This window comes from Mirounga angustirostris, unplaced genomic scaffold (assembly GCF_029215605.1).
Source record: "Mirounga angustirostris isolate CCGP_5_RB_7025 unplaced genomic scaffold, mMirAng1.0.hap1 SCAF_1, whole genome shotgun sequence".
Classification (NCBI taxonomy): domain Eukaryota; kingdom Metazoa; phylum Chordata; class Mammalia; order Carnivora; family Phocidae; genus Mirounga; species Mirounga angustirostris.
In genome coordinates, this window is record NW_026991709.1 from 8,329,000 (window position 1) to 8,348,164 (window position 19,165).

Consider the following 19,165-nt stretch of genomic DNA (forward strand, 5'->3'; position numbering starts at 1 on the left):
GCGTGGACAGGTAAGGTGGAGGGACTGGAGGAATTTTGTTTTGTCACTAAAATCATGCTTTATTCCCAGGCTGGTGTGGTTTGGGAGAATTTGGTCGTGCAAGAACAAATCCTTTCTCAGGGCTGAAAGTTAGTCCACGGTAAGAAAGGAGAGAAGACACAGGGTGGCTGGACGCATCACAGAGGGCAGCCAGCTGGTGCCCACGCCCCTTCTAGAAAGACCGACCGAACTGGGCAACGTCACAGAGGTAGTTTTAAGCCCCTAGAAGTTTCCTTCAACAATATGCTTACCCTTGCTGTCCCCTCCCCAACTGAGGTTTATTATGTTGAATCTGGAAGGTTTGTCTTCTTCCTTACAAACCCCACAGCTGCCGCTGTGGCACGTGGTCCCCGTGGTACCACCGGGTCTCAGTCCGCGCCTGCTCAGTGGAAGAGCCTCCCTGGGACCAGATGAGCACGCTTCTCAAGCACTCACTCTTCATCATCGCGGATTTTCCCCAAGTGAGGCTTCTAAAGCATGTAACTGTTTATGAAATACTCAACGAGCCAAAGAGACTTGACCATTTTTTTTAAATGGGCTTTAGGCTCAAAAAACAACATTCCCTTGGTGTGATTCTCACCTCTTTCCCAGTTATCCTTCATCCATGTTCCCAGTCTTGGGTTGTAGTCACGTGCCCATGCGGCCCCCATCAGGCCAGCCCCACGGCCATCCACCTGCGCCCCTGCCCCCGGCCCCTTGGCAGCGGGCACCTCGCCGTCATTCAGGTTCCCCCAGCCTGGAAGCCCCACGGGACTGGCCAGGATGGCTGGTTCCCCTCTGGAGCCGGAGAATGTCCTGCCAGGTACAAGAGTAAAACAGTGTCTCCATCCCTGATCGCCTAGCAGATTGCCTGCTCCGGGGACTCACTTCCAGCTTGACTAGCACAAAACAATTTCAAGAAGCTTTTGGAAAGAGACCCAACTGGTCTGGCCAGATTCCAAAAGTGTCCTCATTCATTTATTCAACAAGCATCAGCATCTTATACCTACTTTTCACCAAGCATTGCAGAGAGCCGAGGAGGAGAAGCCACTCCTGGGAGGAGAGGCAGATGGACATTGTCCACTCTGACATGGGTCCTGGGGCACTGCCTGGGGCACACTCAGGTGTCACACTGCAGGACCTGTGATCCTGGAGGGAGGGGATGCTGGTGAGGACCAGAAGCGCCTCACAGAAGGTCAAGCCAGGAGCAATGCCGAAGCAGGCACATTCGGGAGGCTCGTGAGTTTGGGACGCAGGAGCCTGTGGGTAGGTGGTGGGTGGGTGTCAGGTCTTGAATGAATTTTCCAGAACCTTCAATTATATCCTGGCAGTGACAGAGGTAGGGTTTTAAATAGAAGAGGGCAATGTTTGTATGTGAGAATGCTATGAGGGAAAGGATGGACGGGGCATGGGAGGTGGGAGACAGAACTGGGGGGTGGGGCTTGGCTTTGGAGGCAGTTGAGGAGGGTAACCGCAAGTAAACTCGCTTCAGTCTACAAACTGAGGTTTGAGCCCGAGGACGTTTTCTGACTCCGAAACTAATAGCTCTGTATCCTTGGGCCAGTTACCAAGACTCAGGTACCAGTCCTTACCTCCCAGGTGGCTAGGACTAAGAACTGACATGTGTTAAGCTCTACAACCTGCCATACCCTGTTCTAAGGGCTTCAGGTGTATTAGCTCACTTAATCCCCTACGAACCCCCAGGGTAGATAATATGGTCGTCCCTGTTTTGAAGATGAGGAAGCAGAGACCCAGAGAGGTTGAGTACTCGCCCCAAAGTCCCAGAGCTAGGGAGAAATGCGGTGCTCAGCACAGACAGGCGCATAATGAGCCCTTAATCGTGGGACCCACCATGATGATGACCAGCCAGGCTAAGACACGGAGAGGAGGCTGCCCCAGGACGGGCATGTTGCGTAACGATGGAAAATGCCCCTTTTGACTGTTGCCAGTCCCATGAAAGGGGTTTCTACATATTCTAATAACAGGGATGCTACCCTGGCCTTCCAGAAGATCAGGAAAACGTTGCCTGGTAATTCAGGGGTTTTTATAGTCCTAGACTCATTCACCCTCCTCTTGCCCCTGATCTTGCCAGCAACGCCATAGACCAGGGACGCTGGCTGGGAATTCACTTCCAACGCCAGACCGTCCCACTGGGAGATCAGGATAGGGCTTGGTAAGCCGTGGGCCTGGGTGAATACACAAACAGGGCACCTCAGCATCCCCACCCACCCTGTTAGTCCTCACCCCGAGTGTTACATACTCACATCCCACACTAAGGATGCTCCAAGGTAGGTGTTACTGTCCCCATTTTAGAGTTGAATTAAACTAGCGCTCAGAGAGGCTAAGCAACTTGCCTAATGACACACTAGTATAGGACAGGTCTGTGATTCAAAACAGGGTCTTCCTGACTCCAAAGCCTATTTGCTCAACACTTACTTTGTGCTAGGAATAGAGAAATGCCTTCCATGCCGGGCACTGGTTTTGAGCAGTCCTTGGGTAGAGGGGCTAAGCGCAGTTTCTGTGGTTGGCCTGCCGGGCTTTGGGAGCTAATGGACACTCTGGCAAGTTATCTTTCCTTGGGGCTTCAGTTTCCTCCCCTGGGAAATGAAGATGAGAACAGGATCCGTCCACCTCACCGAGTGGTCGTGTGCATTAAAGACAATCCGCCCAGAGCTACTGCTGTTTCTAAATAAGGACTATTGTGGTATCATAGAAAGATGTTTGGTCTCTGTCCCTGGTGGCTGACACAGATAGGAGCATCTCTTGTTCTAATGTGATGACCCTTGGTGGCCCCTGGACAGGGGCTGGTCACCAGAAAGACCAAGCTTTGATTAGAAGCCTGGAACTTTCAGCTCACCCCCTAACCTCAAGAGAAGGGAGAAGGGCTGGAAATGGAGTTAAAAATTGATCATGCCCATGTAATGAAACCTCCATAAAACCACCTAAATGGCAGGATTTACAGCCTCTGAGTTGGTGAACACATCCATGTGCCAGGAGAGTAGCATCCCCCAACTCGATGGGATGGAAGCTCCTACGCTCAGGACCCCTCTGGACCTCACCCTATGTGCTTCTTCATCTGGCTATTCATTTGTATCCTGTATAATAACCAATACACATAAATTCTTTATTGAGTTCTGTGAACTGTTCTAGCAAATTATTGAGCCTGAGGAGATCCTGGGACCTGATTTAAAGCTGGGCAGTCAGAAGTACAGCTGGTTCAGGACTGGCATTTGGTGTCTGAAGTGGGGCCTGTCTTGTAGGACTGAGCCCTTAACCTCCCATGGGAACTCCAGGTGGATAGTGTCAGAACTGAATTGAACTGCTGGACACCCAGTTGGTGTTTGGAGAGGATCAGGGAATTGGTTGGTATCAGGAGGGAAAAATAAACATCCCCACCGCCTTTGTGCAGGCAAACTGATGAGCAGAGATCAGGAGTCTGAGGGCAGACAGCGGAACAGCTTCCGCAATCAAACCTTGAGGCACCAACTAGCCTCCGGGCCATCATTCCTTGCTGCTGGACACACAGCTGTCCCGTTGGTGGTTCTCTGCTGGAAAGCAGACTTTGGAACCAACAGACCAAGGCACGAAGGTGCCATCCTCCACACAGTTCAGAGACACTCTGAGGAACAGAGCCAGAGGATCCTGGATCCCTGCCCCAAGCTTGCCTTTTTTGGGGTACTGATGTGGGAAGCTGAACCCTCCTATTCCTCTTTTGCTACATCTATTGAAGGGATAGGCAGAATTTTTCTTAAGAGGCCAGATCCAAAATATTTTAGGTTTTCTGGGCCAAGAGGCAACCATCTAAGATACTGTGGGTTTATATCATAAAAGAAAAAAAATTTAATTGGTGAAATTCAAATATAATAATAATTGAGTACAATTTTTTTGGTAATACAGGTCTACTAATGGGAGAGAAAGTGAATGGGTGTGGGGGTGGGGGCAGAGGGAGAGGGAGAGAGAGAATCCTCAAGGAGGCTCCATGCTGAGCACAGAGCACGACAAGGGGCTCGATCCCACGACCCTGAGATCATGACGTGAGCTGAAATCAAGAGTCAGACGCTCAACCAACTGCACCACCCAGGCACCCCAAGAATAATGTTAATTTGGGAGGGGGGGATAATATTTCACTGAATTGGGGTTCAAAGCTAGAATTGCCTATCGTCAAAAGCAATTGCCCGTGTTTCTGTTAATGCTGATCTGTAGTAAGATTTTGCAGATTTCATCTTTGAAAAAGTCTTCACATGGATAGATACTTCTATTGAAGACTGATATCAGGCTATAAGCATAGGATTTTCAGATGAGCGTATTTATCTCTTGAAAGGCATGTATGGAGTTCGGTTAGATTTTTCTCTGGAGGTTTGCCTTGTAGCAAGTTAATTGCTTCAACTGAAGGTTATGCGGGAGCTCCTCAAGTGATGTTGAATGGATTTTGCAATATGGGGATTTTTTTGGGGTTCGCATTAAGGTCTACAAAACACTGCTTGAACTGCAGCTTGAGCTCAGTTACGACGTCTGCTGCAAACATGGGTGGGACTGGAACTCGCGCTTCTTGCGTTACCTTGACAACACTGGAAGTGTAATGATGCAGTCTTACCATTAGTTGCGATTCCAACACTAGTTCCCGTTGAAATGACTCTACCATCGTATGAATTCCACATATACACCTTGTTTTGCCTTGTGATTTTAGATAGAATTCATTGAGAAATGAAGTCTACAGCCAAAGCTAATTTCCGAAGCTCTTTGGGGTTTGATAACAGTGGTTGAGGGCAGTTCTCATTCGGAAAAAGTTCAGTCTTGGTCCTAAGCTCAAAAATTGAAATAAAACTTTGCCACGACTCCACCACTGAACTGCTGTGTGATAGACCACGTCAGGATATTCAGCTACTATTGCTGATAAACATGCATGGAACTGTTGAGAGTTCAGTCCATGAGAGCAAACAAAGTTCACTGTTGACAATACTGGTTCAGTAACACGATTCAAATGTTCTCCACAAAATACCTATTGATGTAAACAGTGCAGTAAACAGCCATAGGCTCTAACACCCGATATTATCACAAGCTCTGTGAGTTTGTCCTAGTAAGCCTTTTCTTTTCCACACGTATTTTTTCCACCATCAATTGTAACACATCTTAGCAGATTCCACTTCAGGTTGTACTGAATCTGTTTTCTCAACTTTGAAAACATTTCTGCCTGTAGATCTTCCGCACAGACTGTTGCCAGAGCTGAGTTCTTCAGTAACTCCTAGCTTGGCACCGGCTCCTCAAATGTCTGAGCCATTAGGTAACATAGGTCAACTCTTGTAGCAAGAGTCAGCGACAACCACCACTCAAAATCACTTGCTTGGTTTTTTAACGGACACTTGATGTTGCTCATAATACCCTCAACACTTGGAGCAGCTGCTGTCATTGACAGGCTAACAGTCCTAAACGAACTTTCTCTGGGCATGTTTCTTCCGCTGCTGCATCACACGTGACTTCATGAACTCACCACAGGACAGTGGTTTCCCTGCTCGGCTAACAAACAAGCCCATCAGAAACCTACTTTGCTTGTAGCATCATTTTCCTTTGTGTGAAGAAATACTGTGATTAGATATTCAATTTTAAATTTTCTAATTTTTCTGGCCACCGTTTCCTTGTGAGCTAGGAATATTCCAGTGCACGTTTAGATGGAGAATGCCAACATCTACGGTACTCCAGGACAGCTACGAGGTCACTGCATGTTACCACCTAACTCAGGAACGAGATAATCCACCCTCCACCGTGCCGGAGAAGCATGGCAATACCCGAAGCCTCCTTTCCTCCTTTCTTGTGTTGACACGATGGGTAGACACTGGTGCTAAAGAATACAACGTGGAGGCGCAGTCATACACGTGACACACAGACGCTGCTGAGCTATGACCAAGTCACAGCCGTCTGTGGTCCACCACGTGGCAAAATGACATGCCACGCAGCTCTCTGTGGCAACTACTCAACTCTGCCATCGTAGCCCCAAAGCAACCACAGAACAATGGGCAAATTTTAAAAAATGTGGTATTCCATTATACTTCATTTATAGATACTGAAATTTAAATTTCCTAACTTTCACATCATGAAATACTCGTTTAATGTTTTTCAACCTTATTTATTATTTTTTTGGGGGGGGGGGGCATAGGGGTAGGCGGAGAGGGAGAGAATCTTAAGCAGGCTCCACACCCAGGGCGGAGCCTGACACAGGCTCAATCTCACGACCCTGAGATCATGACCTGACCTCAGATGCTTAACCAACTGAGCCACCCAGGTGCCCCATGATGTTTTTCAACTATTTGAAGTGTACAAACCATTCTACCTGTACGGGCCACACACACACACACAGAGTGGCTGTGATTTGTTGATACTTCATGTACGACAATGGACAGGAAGCAGGGGCCAGTCAGCCCTGCCTTTCTAGAGCTCTCCTGTCCCCGAAGGGCCCAGCACCGTGGAAGGATGTGCCCAGAGTTTGCTGTCGGGCACGAACTGGGAAATGCAGGTAACGGGCGGCACGAAAGCAAGGTGAAAGGTCTCAGGGAGACAAATGAAGCTTCCCTGGCAATTACTACAACGCGATGCATCTATTTGCTCTTCCATTTCATCCCTATTTTTACCTTTGTTCAGAGTCCTAGAGGGCCTCCTGACCTCTTGGTCCAGGGCTGTGGCCCCGGGGCCCTCTCTTACGTAGAAAGGGTCAAACTACAGAGTGTCTGGACAAAGAGTAACTATGGTGCCTGGAGTTGGGGGGAAGATGGGAGGAGACAAGGGGAACTAAATATCACACGGGACAATCAGTTGTTGCAAAGGGCTACCCCGCTTTGCATCACAACATCCCCCGGAGCTGCTGCAGGGATAGGAATTCTTGAACCCTGGAAACTAGAAGGGACAAAAATGACCTAAAAAAAGGGGGAGGGGGGAAGGGAGAGGAAGAGAAAGCAGCAGTCTCCGCTGGATTCTTCAGAGCCTCCTGGAACCTATATTAGTTGCCCAATTAAATGAAAAAAATATATATCAGAGATACATCAGTTCATTTCTAAATTCACGAAAAGCCTGTCAAAATAAAAACTCTTTGGGCACCACAGGGATTCATCAGGACAACAATGCAGTCATTCTTAAATAACTAAGCTGACTTTAGCCCCGAAGCTGAGAATCTATGTTGATTAAGATTAAATTAGTCTCACCCATTACTCTGCTTCTAGGGGTCCACCCAGCTGTCGGTGTGCTAGGTGATCTTGAAAGTCAGGGTCAGCGTGGAGAACTGAGAGCAGGCTGCACTAGAGGCCAGTCGCTGACCCGTTGTGGCATCTGGAACAAGTTGCTTAACCTCTTGGGTTTTCTCAAATATAAAGGTGGTGTTGACCAGAGCTTCTCAAACTTGATCACACTTAGGCCTTGCCCAGGCCTCATTCAGATGCAGATTCTGAGAGTGTGGGCGGGACCTGAGATTCTTGCCAATCCCAGGCCACCCAGAGTGACCATTTCCACCCCCCTGAGAGACCCCCGAGGGTCAAGGAAGGCATGATGGGGTTAATTTTGGGAACAGACAGGCTGCTCATGTTGAGGTGCCCAGGCTCTGCTCTTAGCCCCCTATCCACCACCTCATCACCAGCACCTGCCTGAGAAGCACCTAGGCCTACCAGCCCCAGGCCCAACTTCCCCACCTTCAACCCATTCTCTTGTGGTAAATTAGCCACTGGACCTCTTCACTTAGATGCCCTGTAAGCCCTCCACGCTCCGTGTCCTGTAACCAAACGCATGGGTATCCGGCACACCTGCTTCTCCTTGAGTGCTCCAGGCACCCACAATCAGCACTTGGCCATCTGCAGAGTTGCCCGAGCCAAAAAGCTCGAAGAAACCCAGTTCCTCTCCTCACCACCTCTCACTCTATCCAATCAATCCCTAAGATCAATCAACTTCCCTTCCTAAATAAGTAGACCCCAACCACTTAAAAACTTGTATTGGCAAGACCTCTTGATTTCTCATTACACCAGGCTTTGAACATACTCTTGCCTTCTCCTAGATTCTAGAACATTCCCACCACCACTTCAGCCTCAATTCCTCAGAGAAACTCATGCCAGCTGCCAGACCAGAATACACTGGGCTTATTTGGGATTATTCACCAACTATCTGCCCCTACCCCCAAAAACCAAACAGTGACATGCTGGTTGGTCATCCCTAGGACACAGCTAAGTGTCTTGCACAGGACAGGCATTCATGATTTGTCTTCCGTAGTCCTCCTATCAGCCGCCCTAAGATCCCTGATAAATATTCTTTCTCTTCAGGGTAGGACTTCCCATTTTTAAATTCTTTGTCCAGGATTAACCACTTTTTTTGATTTGGGGTGTCTTCTGCAGGAGGTAGGGGAGGTATTTCAAGTTCATGGTCTTGACCCAACCAGTGAAGGACAGTGCAGCCTTGCTCCTTGCACCCAGTCGCTGCCGGCCCCCCTCTGCCAGAGCGCACACGGCATGGCTCGCATCAGCAGGGCTGAGCTGGGGAGAAAGGCCAGTTAGTAAGGATCCACACGGAAGGCCTCCAACTTGAATCTTCTTGGCCACGACACAATGGGCAGGAGGCTCCTTCAGAAAAGCAGGGCTCTGGGAAGGAAGACACCAGGCTTGCCAGCGCCCACACCCTCACGTGGAGGAAGACCTAGAAGCGAGTCGGCCGTGGGTCAGAGGTTGGTGGCAAGTAGAGGACTGCTGTGTAAGCAGCCTGCAAACAGCAAAGCACCGAGCAAGTCTGGGAGGAGGATGAGCCACAGCCCAGAGCCCGGGAGACTCAGCCTGGCCCACGTGACCCCAGGGCTGTGCAGCCGGCGTGGGACTCCTGCGGGCCAGGCCCCGCACACCACAGGGGTGCCACGTGCAGCCGGTGTAAACAGGGCAGGCCAAAGACAGAGAGCTGTCAAGAGGCACGAAGGCCAGCCCATTTGGCTCACAAGTAGAAGGTTGTCTGTTGTTTGAGTTTTAGGTGTGTGTTGGGGGGCGGGGGGTAACGACTGTACCTCCCAGAAGAATTTTATCTACCTCAGGTGAACACATAGGTCCCATTATTAGATCCATCATTTTCACCTTCTTCCAAAGCCTCGGGCCCGTGGAATGCACACGTCCCTGCGAGGTAACGTCAGTCACGAATATTCTAACGCAGATGAACGGGCTTTTTGCCCGTTTGTCCTTATGCTTGCTCTAAGGAAGGGACGATCCCTTGGGAATGAAAAAAAGAGATCACACTGAGGGACCCTGAGCTGGTGCAGGTACACACTCCCCTAACATAGCAACAAAGTAAATTAAAAAGCAAAACTCAGCAGCAGCTAGCCCCTGATGCTTTCAAAATAGGGGTTATAACCAAGTAAGTTCTGAAAGCTTCAATATTATCAGTTTATGAACCTGGAAACTGACCACTTCCTTATCCTCTTTCTCCCTGATCTGAGGCACAACTCTGAAGGCTAAAAACAACAGATATGCCTTGGGGTGGACGGGACGAGTGGAGAGGGGCCACTGGACTCATGACGGCCAGGTCTACCCACAGCACCTTTCCACAGTTACTCCTCCAAACAGCCTCCCTGAAGTTGTAGAGAAAAAGTCTACTTAAAAATCGTCCTTTATAAAACATTTAATTATCATACATTATGTCAAACCAAACTACAAAACACACCTCAAAATTCTAAAATAGATGTAAGTAGCAAAATCTAGTAGTAAAGTTCACATCTAGTTACAGACTGAAAACTGAAAAATAATCCCATGTAATCATTCACAGAAAACACTACTCACCTTGTCTCCCATGGTGTTCACTGGGTTCATATAGAAAAAGTAGATTCATTCATGCTGCCGACTCAAACTCTACATTTAGTCACAAACTATCTTTACTCAGTGCTTCTCATCCTGTGCTAAGACCCTTACGTCCATTAGCTCACGGAAGCCTGCATCGACTCCCACCTAGTGGATACTACAGTTATTCCCAGTAAAGGGACGTGCCCAGGACTGGACCCCAATTCTAAAGCTGAAAACCATAGTCACTGCGTCCTGGGGCCTCCACAAACGTTTGCTTGCTCAGACCCACGCCCTGAGGACTCCTCCACTGTTCTACAAAGACCACGTGAGGCCGAGCTACTAAGGATCAGGTCCCAGGCCTGCTACTGGGAAACTTAACACCTCTGAGAGCTACTGAGATGTCACATCAACCCATTTCCAAAAGGGAAGAGGACAGAAGACACAGATTGTGCAAGTTTTACATACTTGTATCTGGTAATTTCTGCCTCTCTTGGAGGCTTGTTTATAACGTTGTATAATGCGGTGTAAGTTGTGAATTTTCATTGTCCATTTATATATTTTATAACTTGTTCAATTATTTATCAACATGTATGTATAAAAACGTCAATAATAAAACTATACTTTAAAAAGCTCTTTCATTCAGACTTCTAAGATGAGCCACATGCATCTCCCTGCCCCAAATCCTGCAGAATCACCTGTAAAGCAGCTTTGCACACACAGATGCCCAGGCCCCAACCCCACTTCCTCCATCCTCCACCAGCGACTTGGCCATTGGTCTACCTCCCCATTTACCAAAGGCACTTTCTTAGCCGCGGTGACCCCCCCGCTCTGGCACGCCGCTCCTCCAGTACCCAGGTGAGCCGGCGAGAGCAAAGGGAAGCCGGCGGAAGGCTCGTGTGCGTCTCGGCGCTGCCCTGCAGCAGGGTTCCCAGCTTCTCCTGTGGAAGGCGGGGGATTCACGACAGGCCAGAGCTGCAAGTCACACACCCCACTAACGCGTCAACAAAAGGACATGCTCTCAAGGTGGGCAACCATGAAAGACGAACTTCTTCCAGCAGAGACTGCGCACGGAAACCTGTGGTATCCGGGGTAGAGGCTCCTGCTATCCGAAAATAGAGAATTTTCTGAAAACTTTCTGTAAGCCGACTTTTTCTCACTGACTGCAAGAAATCACAAGAGGATTTTCGCTCTTAAGAAAAAGCTGTTATGGGGGGCACCTGGGTGGCTCAGTCATTAAGCGTCTGCCTTCGGCTCAGGTCATGGTCCCAGGGTCCTGGGATCGAGCCCCGCATCGGGCTCCCTGCTCCGCGGGAAGCCTGCTTCTCCCTCCCCCACTCCCCCTGCTTGTGTTCCCTCTCTGGCTGTCTGTCAAATAAATAAAATCTTTAAAAAAAAAGAAAGAAAAAGCTGTTATGGTACGACTGTAGGTCTGTCTTTTGTAAAAGCAAAGGCAAATTTCTGGAAAGCAGGGGATACCTGCACCCGGTTATCATGCGTGGGCTTAAATCTGAATGTTTCCGTTGGGAGAAGTGTTTTGTCCTTTGAACAGGATTTAGGTTAAGAAATCGGGAAAAAATTAACGATGACAAATACCTTGCGCTCTCCGAAAGTTAAGCAAGAACACCCCGGTTCTTTCTCTCTTCTCACCTCAAGCAACTGAAACCTGGGACTGTGGGTGTCCATAATGCCAGACACACACACACACACCCGATGGTCCACTTACCTTAGTGAGTCTTGCACAAAAAATACCTAGTGCTTTAGTTTAAATATGTAACAACGGCTAGTACAGGGTGAAAGGCCAGATGACCCAGAAGACGGCTCTCAGTGAATACACTGACAGGGGGACTGCTATGCATTAGGAGGGACAACAAAGAATAAGATAAGCTATTTTCTTAGGTGTTTTCTTACTTTTTCTCCTAAAAATGACTCAATGTGTATTTTCACCCTAGAATATTAAGTCTAGGGAAGGAGATCCAAGAGACCATCTGCTCTACTCTGACACCAAAGGCTTCTCAATGCAGGGCCACCAGATGTCCCAGGGAGCCTTCTAAGAAATCTGAATACGGTCTCAGTATACCAAAGTCGGCGTCCCCCTGCCCCAAGCCTTCGTCTTAAAATTTCAAATCGTCTTCATATATGGCACTAAGGCCAACCTCTGTATCTGGAACAAATCACCTGACTTATTAGTTATGGTCACCACTACAAAAATGGATGTAAAAATGAGTACTGAGCTTGTAGTCTGAGAGTGAACAAAGTAAAGGCCAAAAGGAAATTGGGGGACCTGGAAGAAATTGGGCATTTGCTATCTTGTCTTTGTAGTTTATGCACTTCCCTTATTATAGGACTTATTTTAACAGTAAGTTTAACAACACAGGAGCTGGAAAAGAGGGTACAGTGACAAAGGCAATAGGCATACTGTGGTCCTCCTAGAATGACTGCAGCCATAATGATTTTTTACAGATAGGTCTAACATTCACTAAAATAAGCCTAGGATTTTTGAAGTCTGATACCATACAAAATGTGCCACTTACCTAAGTAAAATGCTCATACCCTAAAAAAAAACTAAAGCAAGTTTTTCTTTCTTATATGTTAAGTCTAACTCTGTGTGGCCACCCTGCATTCGACAGAATCACATTTAACTTTTTAAGTAAGGTTTTTTGCCTTCTTGACAAGCATCTTAATATATATTTACAGATTAGTTTATAAGAAGAGAAGACTTTAGGTCAGACATGAATACACTGTGGCAGGAGTTTCAGACTCTGTACAACAAAGTCCCTGACTCGCCCCCTTACACGGATCTGGAGAAGGAGGTACAAGACGACGTGTATTCCCTCTTCCTTTCCAGCAGGTCAAAGCCTCTCAGAGAAAACCACTGACCCCTCACAGCCATTCTGAACACTACAAACTATTAGCACTTTGAATCAGAGAGAAACTGAATATAGTTAATCACCCATTGAGAGACTCCATCTTAAAAATGAAAATGATCACAATCAAAACCTCCAATCTTTACTTCCTGAGATCTGGGACGCCTACCTAGGTCAACGTAAATACTGTTTTCCTTTTCACACCTTTGACCAAACTTACACTCAATATACCCTACCAGACCATTACCTGGACCAGGTTAATTGCATAGGAATATTTTTACTATGTTTACATTTTTCTTAATTTTAAAAAAGCATAGTAAAGAGTCTGAGGACAAATTATTCAACTGTTTATCATACATAAGACCGCATGACTATGATACAAAGGGGGGTTCTTTTCATTTAACGTTACAATATACACAGCAAGTCCGGACCAGATCTTACAATCTGCACACAGGTATTTAACCTTTTCCATGCTGTTTATGTTTTACAATGCACAGAAGTCCTGTAACCAAACCGTGTAGTAAAGCACACAAAACTGGACTGTAACATAACACAGTATGCAGAAGCATTGGATTTTATGATTTCCTTTATGTAAATAGCGATTTAAAAACTGCTTTGTTTTTTTGGTGCTTGCTAAGATGTGGCAACCAGCACAGAAAAAAATGACCTGACCCATATATCTTCCCCTTATATTCCTAAACAGCAGTAACTACTGATTCCTTTTGATATTGCTATACTCAAGATGATATCCTTTTATTCACTGTAAACCTTTATGAACTACCAAGTTCAAAAATCATCCACAGGCTTGACATTTAATTACAAAATAAATATGGATTTCCTGATTAACAACAAAAAAATTTTGTGGATTATAAAAACGGGTATTTCCAAGTTTCCATTCACATTCACATCGTTTTAAGCCTTTCTTTTGTCACTGTTTACATATAAAAACCTGCTTTTGTTCAGAAAAAATTGACCTAGTCAGCCACATGGAATTGACCAATAAAAAGTAATGTGGTGTTCTGCTGAGTTGTTTTGAACAGGGTTATCGGCAGAGGTAGATTACTGCTTCTTTCCTAGGCTTCTTTTGATCCTGGACAGATAAATTACTTGTCTTCATTCTCCCAATTCAACCGCTCAAAAGTATAACACCCTAAAATTGGTCAATTTAAAATGGGAACACAAATTTAGCAACTGCCAGACTGTGTTACATTAAGGCAGCATAATCTCAGAACTAGGCACCTGTTAAAACACCAGCTTGTCCACTTCAGGTCACGCAGGAGAGTTCTGCTTTACTCGCGCTTGTATTTTGGACCTGTTGGTGCAATCAAGGTCTTGCTTTCAAGTTTACAAGTAGGTTAATCAGGAATACAAGAATCAACTGCTGGTTCCATAGCTTCTGGATCCAGTGTCCCTTTACCTTCAGAAGCCTGAACACATTTAGAATGTAACAGATGGTGTAATCTTGAATTAGATGTCAATCTATTAAGCTCAGTATACAGACTGCTGTAGATGTACTGGCTATGGATTTAACGACAGTTCCAGTTTTGTTTAAGCAATAGTACAGCCATAATTTTCAACTGACATTTAAAAATGGTCTAGTTACACCTTGTGTCAAAGTGCAGAACTGCTACATTATTGGTTACAGACATCTATGTGCTATAAAAACAGCTTTGGTACAATAAATTATCAAAAAAGAAAATAAATTTTTGTAAAATTCACAGCATAATTGTGAGGCAAAAAAGCAGTCACATAAAATTCTGCATTTTTTTTTTTAAAAATGTTCAGGATGAACAGAAGACATCTTTGTGCAGAAGAAATGGTGGAGATACCACGTGCCGAGAAAAAAAGCAAAAAGAAAAAAAAAAGTAAAAAGCAGGAAGGGACACAGCTGTAGCTATTTCCATCAAAGCAAACCACTACTTCTGTGACCTTCAACCAATAAGGAAGTCAACTTTATGACACACGCAAAGTGACCTTGCAATACCTTACAATTAGTGGGTCACAAAAGTCTATTTTAAAAGAAAGGCCTCTTGAATTACCCATTCTCTGTGTTTTCAGCATTAAGGACTGTCTGCAAAAGCATGTCCAAAAGTGATTGCATCTGAAATGGTAGGCTCTTCTAATTTCGAGTCCAAATCCATAAGGCCAAAGGTTATCCCAAAGACCACCACTCAGACCTCCCCAGGACTGGCCACGACTGACCCGTTGATTGCTTCTCAGTGCACCTTGGTTAGGAGACCGGTCATGTTCCATTTACTATCTTACTGTGGCCTCTACAACAGGAGACCCACAGGATCCCATGTAATTGCTGCTTTGCTCCTCAGTAGGTTCAGACAGGAGAGTTCTGATCCCCGCCACTTAGCATGCTTACTGTGCCTTACAAACTCCAATACAACCGTCCCTTCCATACAGCTGAAGGTGATGTTTGTGTAAGCTGGAGGTCCCTCTTCCTTACAGTACTGCATTTCCATGCCCAAGTGTGTTTAGAGGACTTAAAAACCCAAATTTCCCACCCCCCCACCCAAACAAAACAAACAAGAGGGGGGGAAAAAAGGGGAGGAAAAAAACAAAAGGAAAAAAAAAAACCACCCTTAAGGGGCCCTTTATGCAAATTATGTGCAGTGCCTTTTTATTTTAAAATTAGTTGGCAAATGACCAAGACCAACATCTGAACATTAACTTTTGGGGAACAGAAAGACAAAAAAAACCCCACTATGACTGGGGTATGGCAAGTTAAAATGGGGGAGGCAAAAAGAGGACACCTCTGCGCTATCCATGACGATGGGTTTGGACATGGCTCTTTTAAAAACTTCATTGTCCCTTTGCAATCTTTTCAAGTTAAAAAAAAAAAAAAAAGCTTTGCCCTCTTGTAGCGGTTCAGTGTGTTAATCTCCTTCTGATGCAAGCAGCTTTGCACTTTGTTTTTTGGAAAAAAACACCACTTCTATAAAAACACACAAGAAACAAACTCAAGTTTCAATTTAGTCACGAGCTAGCTACAGAACTCTGTTGCACACAAACTCCTGTCATGGGGGACTCTTCTCTATCAGCCCCTTGCCTCATTGTCATATGTCCTTCAGTCATGTAATGTGTAGGACCTGTATTAGCAGAAAATTGGTATGTTGGATGTCCAGCTATGCCAGTCTCTTGGCGGGGATTGGAGTAGACGGTTAAATTAACGTCCATAGCTCCATTCTGTCCAAAGTCCAAGGTATTAGCAGCCACTGGGCGATTCTGGTAGGCCTGATTGCCTTGATTACCAGTAGAGGAGGAAGATGTAGAGGAAGAAGTAGTTGAGGAAGACAGGGATGTCATGGAGTGGTGACTATGGCCAACCTCCATAGAATCCTGGGTAGAGGAGCTATTCGTTGGAGAATTGTAGACCCTTGGCCTGGTCCGGTTACCCAAGGCTTGTTGTCCGTGGTGGTGGTGGTGGTGGTGGTGGTGGTGGTGGTGATGGGAACTGTTTCCATGGTGATGATGCAATGCATTCTGTTGAGGGGCTACATGAAAGGTTGTTTCTTGAACGGGATGAGTTTCAACAGTGACCTGTGTAGGAGCTTCAGTGCCTGACCAACCAAGGGGAGCAGGAAATTGTTGACGCACCTGTTAAGAAGATTTTTAAAGCATTTATTCAGAATACTGTTTCCAAGCTTTAATTCATCTTTAATCAAAGGCTATAACACTAGCATTTACACTAATTAGAGACAGGGGATTTTGAAACTTCTAAAGTGTTAGTTCTGTAATGCAAAATTCCAAAGATATTTGAGTGAAAAAGTACTTTACTGTGAAAGCTGGAATTTCTAGCAAGCTATACCCATAAACAGGCTCATATATTTCACTGACCACGTTCTTTCCTTGGGAGCATTGCTTATGCCACGGATCAGCAAACTTTCAAAATGAATTTACTTTTCCTGTAAAGCCCCTCTTCTCTCCATCTTTCCTGTTTCCGTAAGAACACCCTTTCCATCAGCTGTTCAGCAATTCCTCCATCCAAACCATCAGCAAGTACCACTGAGTCGGCCTTCAAAACAGAGCCCCACCCTGACCTCTTCCCTCTGTGTCCACCACCATCCCTCCCTCCCAGGCTCCTACCATCTATCTCTTGCCTGCATTGGTACAACAGCCCCCTAAATCGGCTCCCAGCTTCCACTCTTGTGCCTTTTTCCAATCCATTCTCCATAGTGAAGAACAATCTTTTTAAAAACACAAATCCAATCACTTTCCTATTTCAAATCCTTTAATGATCTCTCCATGCCCTTAGAAAAACAAAATAATCCAAACTCCATATAGTGGTCTGCCTCATCTGGCCAATGTTCATTTCTCCAAACTTCTCCTCGAGCTATCCTTCCTCTTGCTACCTGGGTTCCAACTGTACCAGCTCTTCCTTCTATTCCTCCACCTGGTAGTCAGTCTCTTTCAAATGTCTCAGGGCATTTGTGTCTATTGTTCCTTCTTGCCTAAAATGCTCAGGCTTCTAATTTCTGCTTGGACGCTTCTTTCTCATTTCAGTTCGAGTCTTCTCTGACCACTCTGGGTAAGGCTGCCCCAACTCCTGTGGCAGAAGCCACTAGCTGTCCACATGGCTGCACCACACTTCCCAGCCTCCCCTGTACTTAGATATGGCCACACGATGAAATTTTAGTCAGTGGAACATGAATGAAAGTTTCCATGTCATGGCCAGACCTGGCCCACAAATACTTCCCACACCCTGCCTAGTGGATACAGCAGACAGGTAGGCCCTAAGGGATGGAGGAGCCCAGGACATGGGAGAGAGCCATGCCACCAACCTGAACACCCACAGAACTGTTCCATAAAAAAAGAAAGAAACTTCTTACTCCTTTAGCTACCATATTGTGGGGGTCTGTTATCAGTTTGGTCTACTTGAATCGTTAACACATCCCACCCAACGAATACTTCTATATATACCTGTATCACATTATCCTGTCCTGTTTCCTTTTTATCAATTAGTGGTATCTGCAATTTCTATTAACTTGATTTTGTTTATTTACTGGCACTATAAGCTCAAAGAAGGCAAAGCCTGTGTCTTTTTTACCAGGAGCCAGCGTAAGTCATTAAGTATTTACTCAACAAAGGTGGTCTAAGAACCAAACTTCAAGAAACACCACTGAAAACAATCCAGTAGAAAAATAGGCAGAAAGTTCTCAGAAAATACTAACGGTTCTTCAACTATGAAAGCTACTCAAATGCACATATAAAAAGAAATAAGCAAAATAAAAATATCCTCTGTCCAATACCACTGGTCATTTCAGACTGATTAAAGGTGATCACACCGACTGTATTCCAAAGTCTTGTTAGTGGAAGGCTATACTGGCAAAATTTTGGAGAGCAGTTCGGCCGCAGCTATAAAAATCACAGATCACATCACTCTCTGACCTGTGATTTCACACCGAGGGGTTTCTATCACAGTTACACTGCATGTGTCTGAGTGATATGTGTATGCCATTCCAGCATCATCTGTAATAGTAAAAAAAGACTACAAGTTAACTAACTGTCCATTAACAGTGGCCTGGGGAAATGACTTATGGATATCTAAACAGCAGAGTACTGTGTGATTATGAAGAAAGAAAAGGAAGAAAAAGTTCTCCATGTACTGATATAGAAAGAGCTCCGTATATATGTTAAAAAATTACATGTAAAACATGCTAAAAAAACCCCAAAAAACAAAAACAAAACACTCAAGATGTGAAAGTGTGCATAGCATGCTATCTGTATACAAAGACTAAGAATATGTATCTGCATGTGGATATGCGTAAAATATTCCAAAAAGGATACAAAAACCAGTAACGCTACTTCAGAAATTGGGCGGCTAGAGGACATGGAAGGGAAGTCTTCACTGAATCCCCTTCTACACTGACTTTCTTTTTTAACGATTTATCATCTGTTCAAAAAATTAAACAAAAAAGGGCATAAGGTAAATAAGGCAAAATAATGACTTCTGTGAAATACAGGTGGGAGGTACACAAGTGTCTCATGTTACTCCTGGCCCATGTTTAAGTGTTTGTGGTATTTCATCCATTTGGACGATAGATAGAAGAAATGTCGGTCATTCTAAGGATTTCGACATTTAAGCGAAGATCTGAAGTATAAATGGTAATGACTGCAGCAAAGAGAGAGGAAAAGTGTTCAGGCTGAGCACAGTACATGTGAGAAACATGAAAGAACATGGTGTCTTCCAAAAAATGGGAAAAAAATCCAGTAAGACTAGAGTAAATAGAGGAGAACAAATGCCCTGAAAAGGGGTCAGACCATGGTGGTCACTGAGACCATAAGAAGTCTAAATTTCCTTTTAAGTACAAAGGAAAACCGAACGCTGTTTAGAGTAGGGAAAGGCCACATCAGACTGCTTTACTGAATGTTCACATGCCTGTGTAGAAGAGAACAGTGTGGACCACTGGATGGAATTAGATGTTGGGGGACCAGTTCGAATATTCTTCATAGTAAGATAGGCTGGAGACGGCTGCAGCAATGGGGTGAAGT

General features: G+C 45.4%; 1 protein-coding gene across 12 annotated transcripts in view; it reads right to left on the bottom strand.

Annotated features, from left to right (window-relative positions):
• Window positions 1-12,996: 12,996 nt before the first annotated feature.
• DYRK1A (dual specificity tyrosine phosphorylation regulated kinase 1A) overlaps window positions 12,997-19,165 on the bottom strand; it is a 236,629-nt gene continuing 230,460 nt past the window's right edge. For all 12 annotated transcript variants that reach the window (XM_054504094.2, XM_064578924.1, XM_045902458.3 and 9 more), the window contains one exon: window positions 12,997-16,270. In XM_054504094.2, coding sequence (XP_054360069.1) covers window positions 15,650-16,270 — 621 coding nt within the window. In that variant the 3' untranslated portion in view covers window positions 12,997-15,649. The remainder of the gene's footprint in view (window positions 16,271-19,165) is intronic.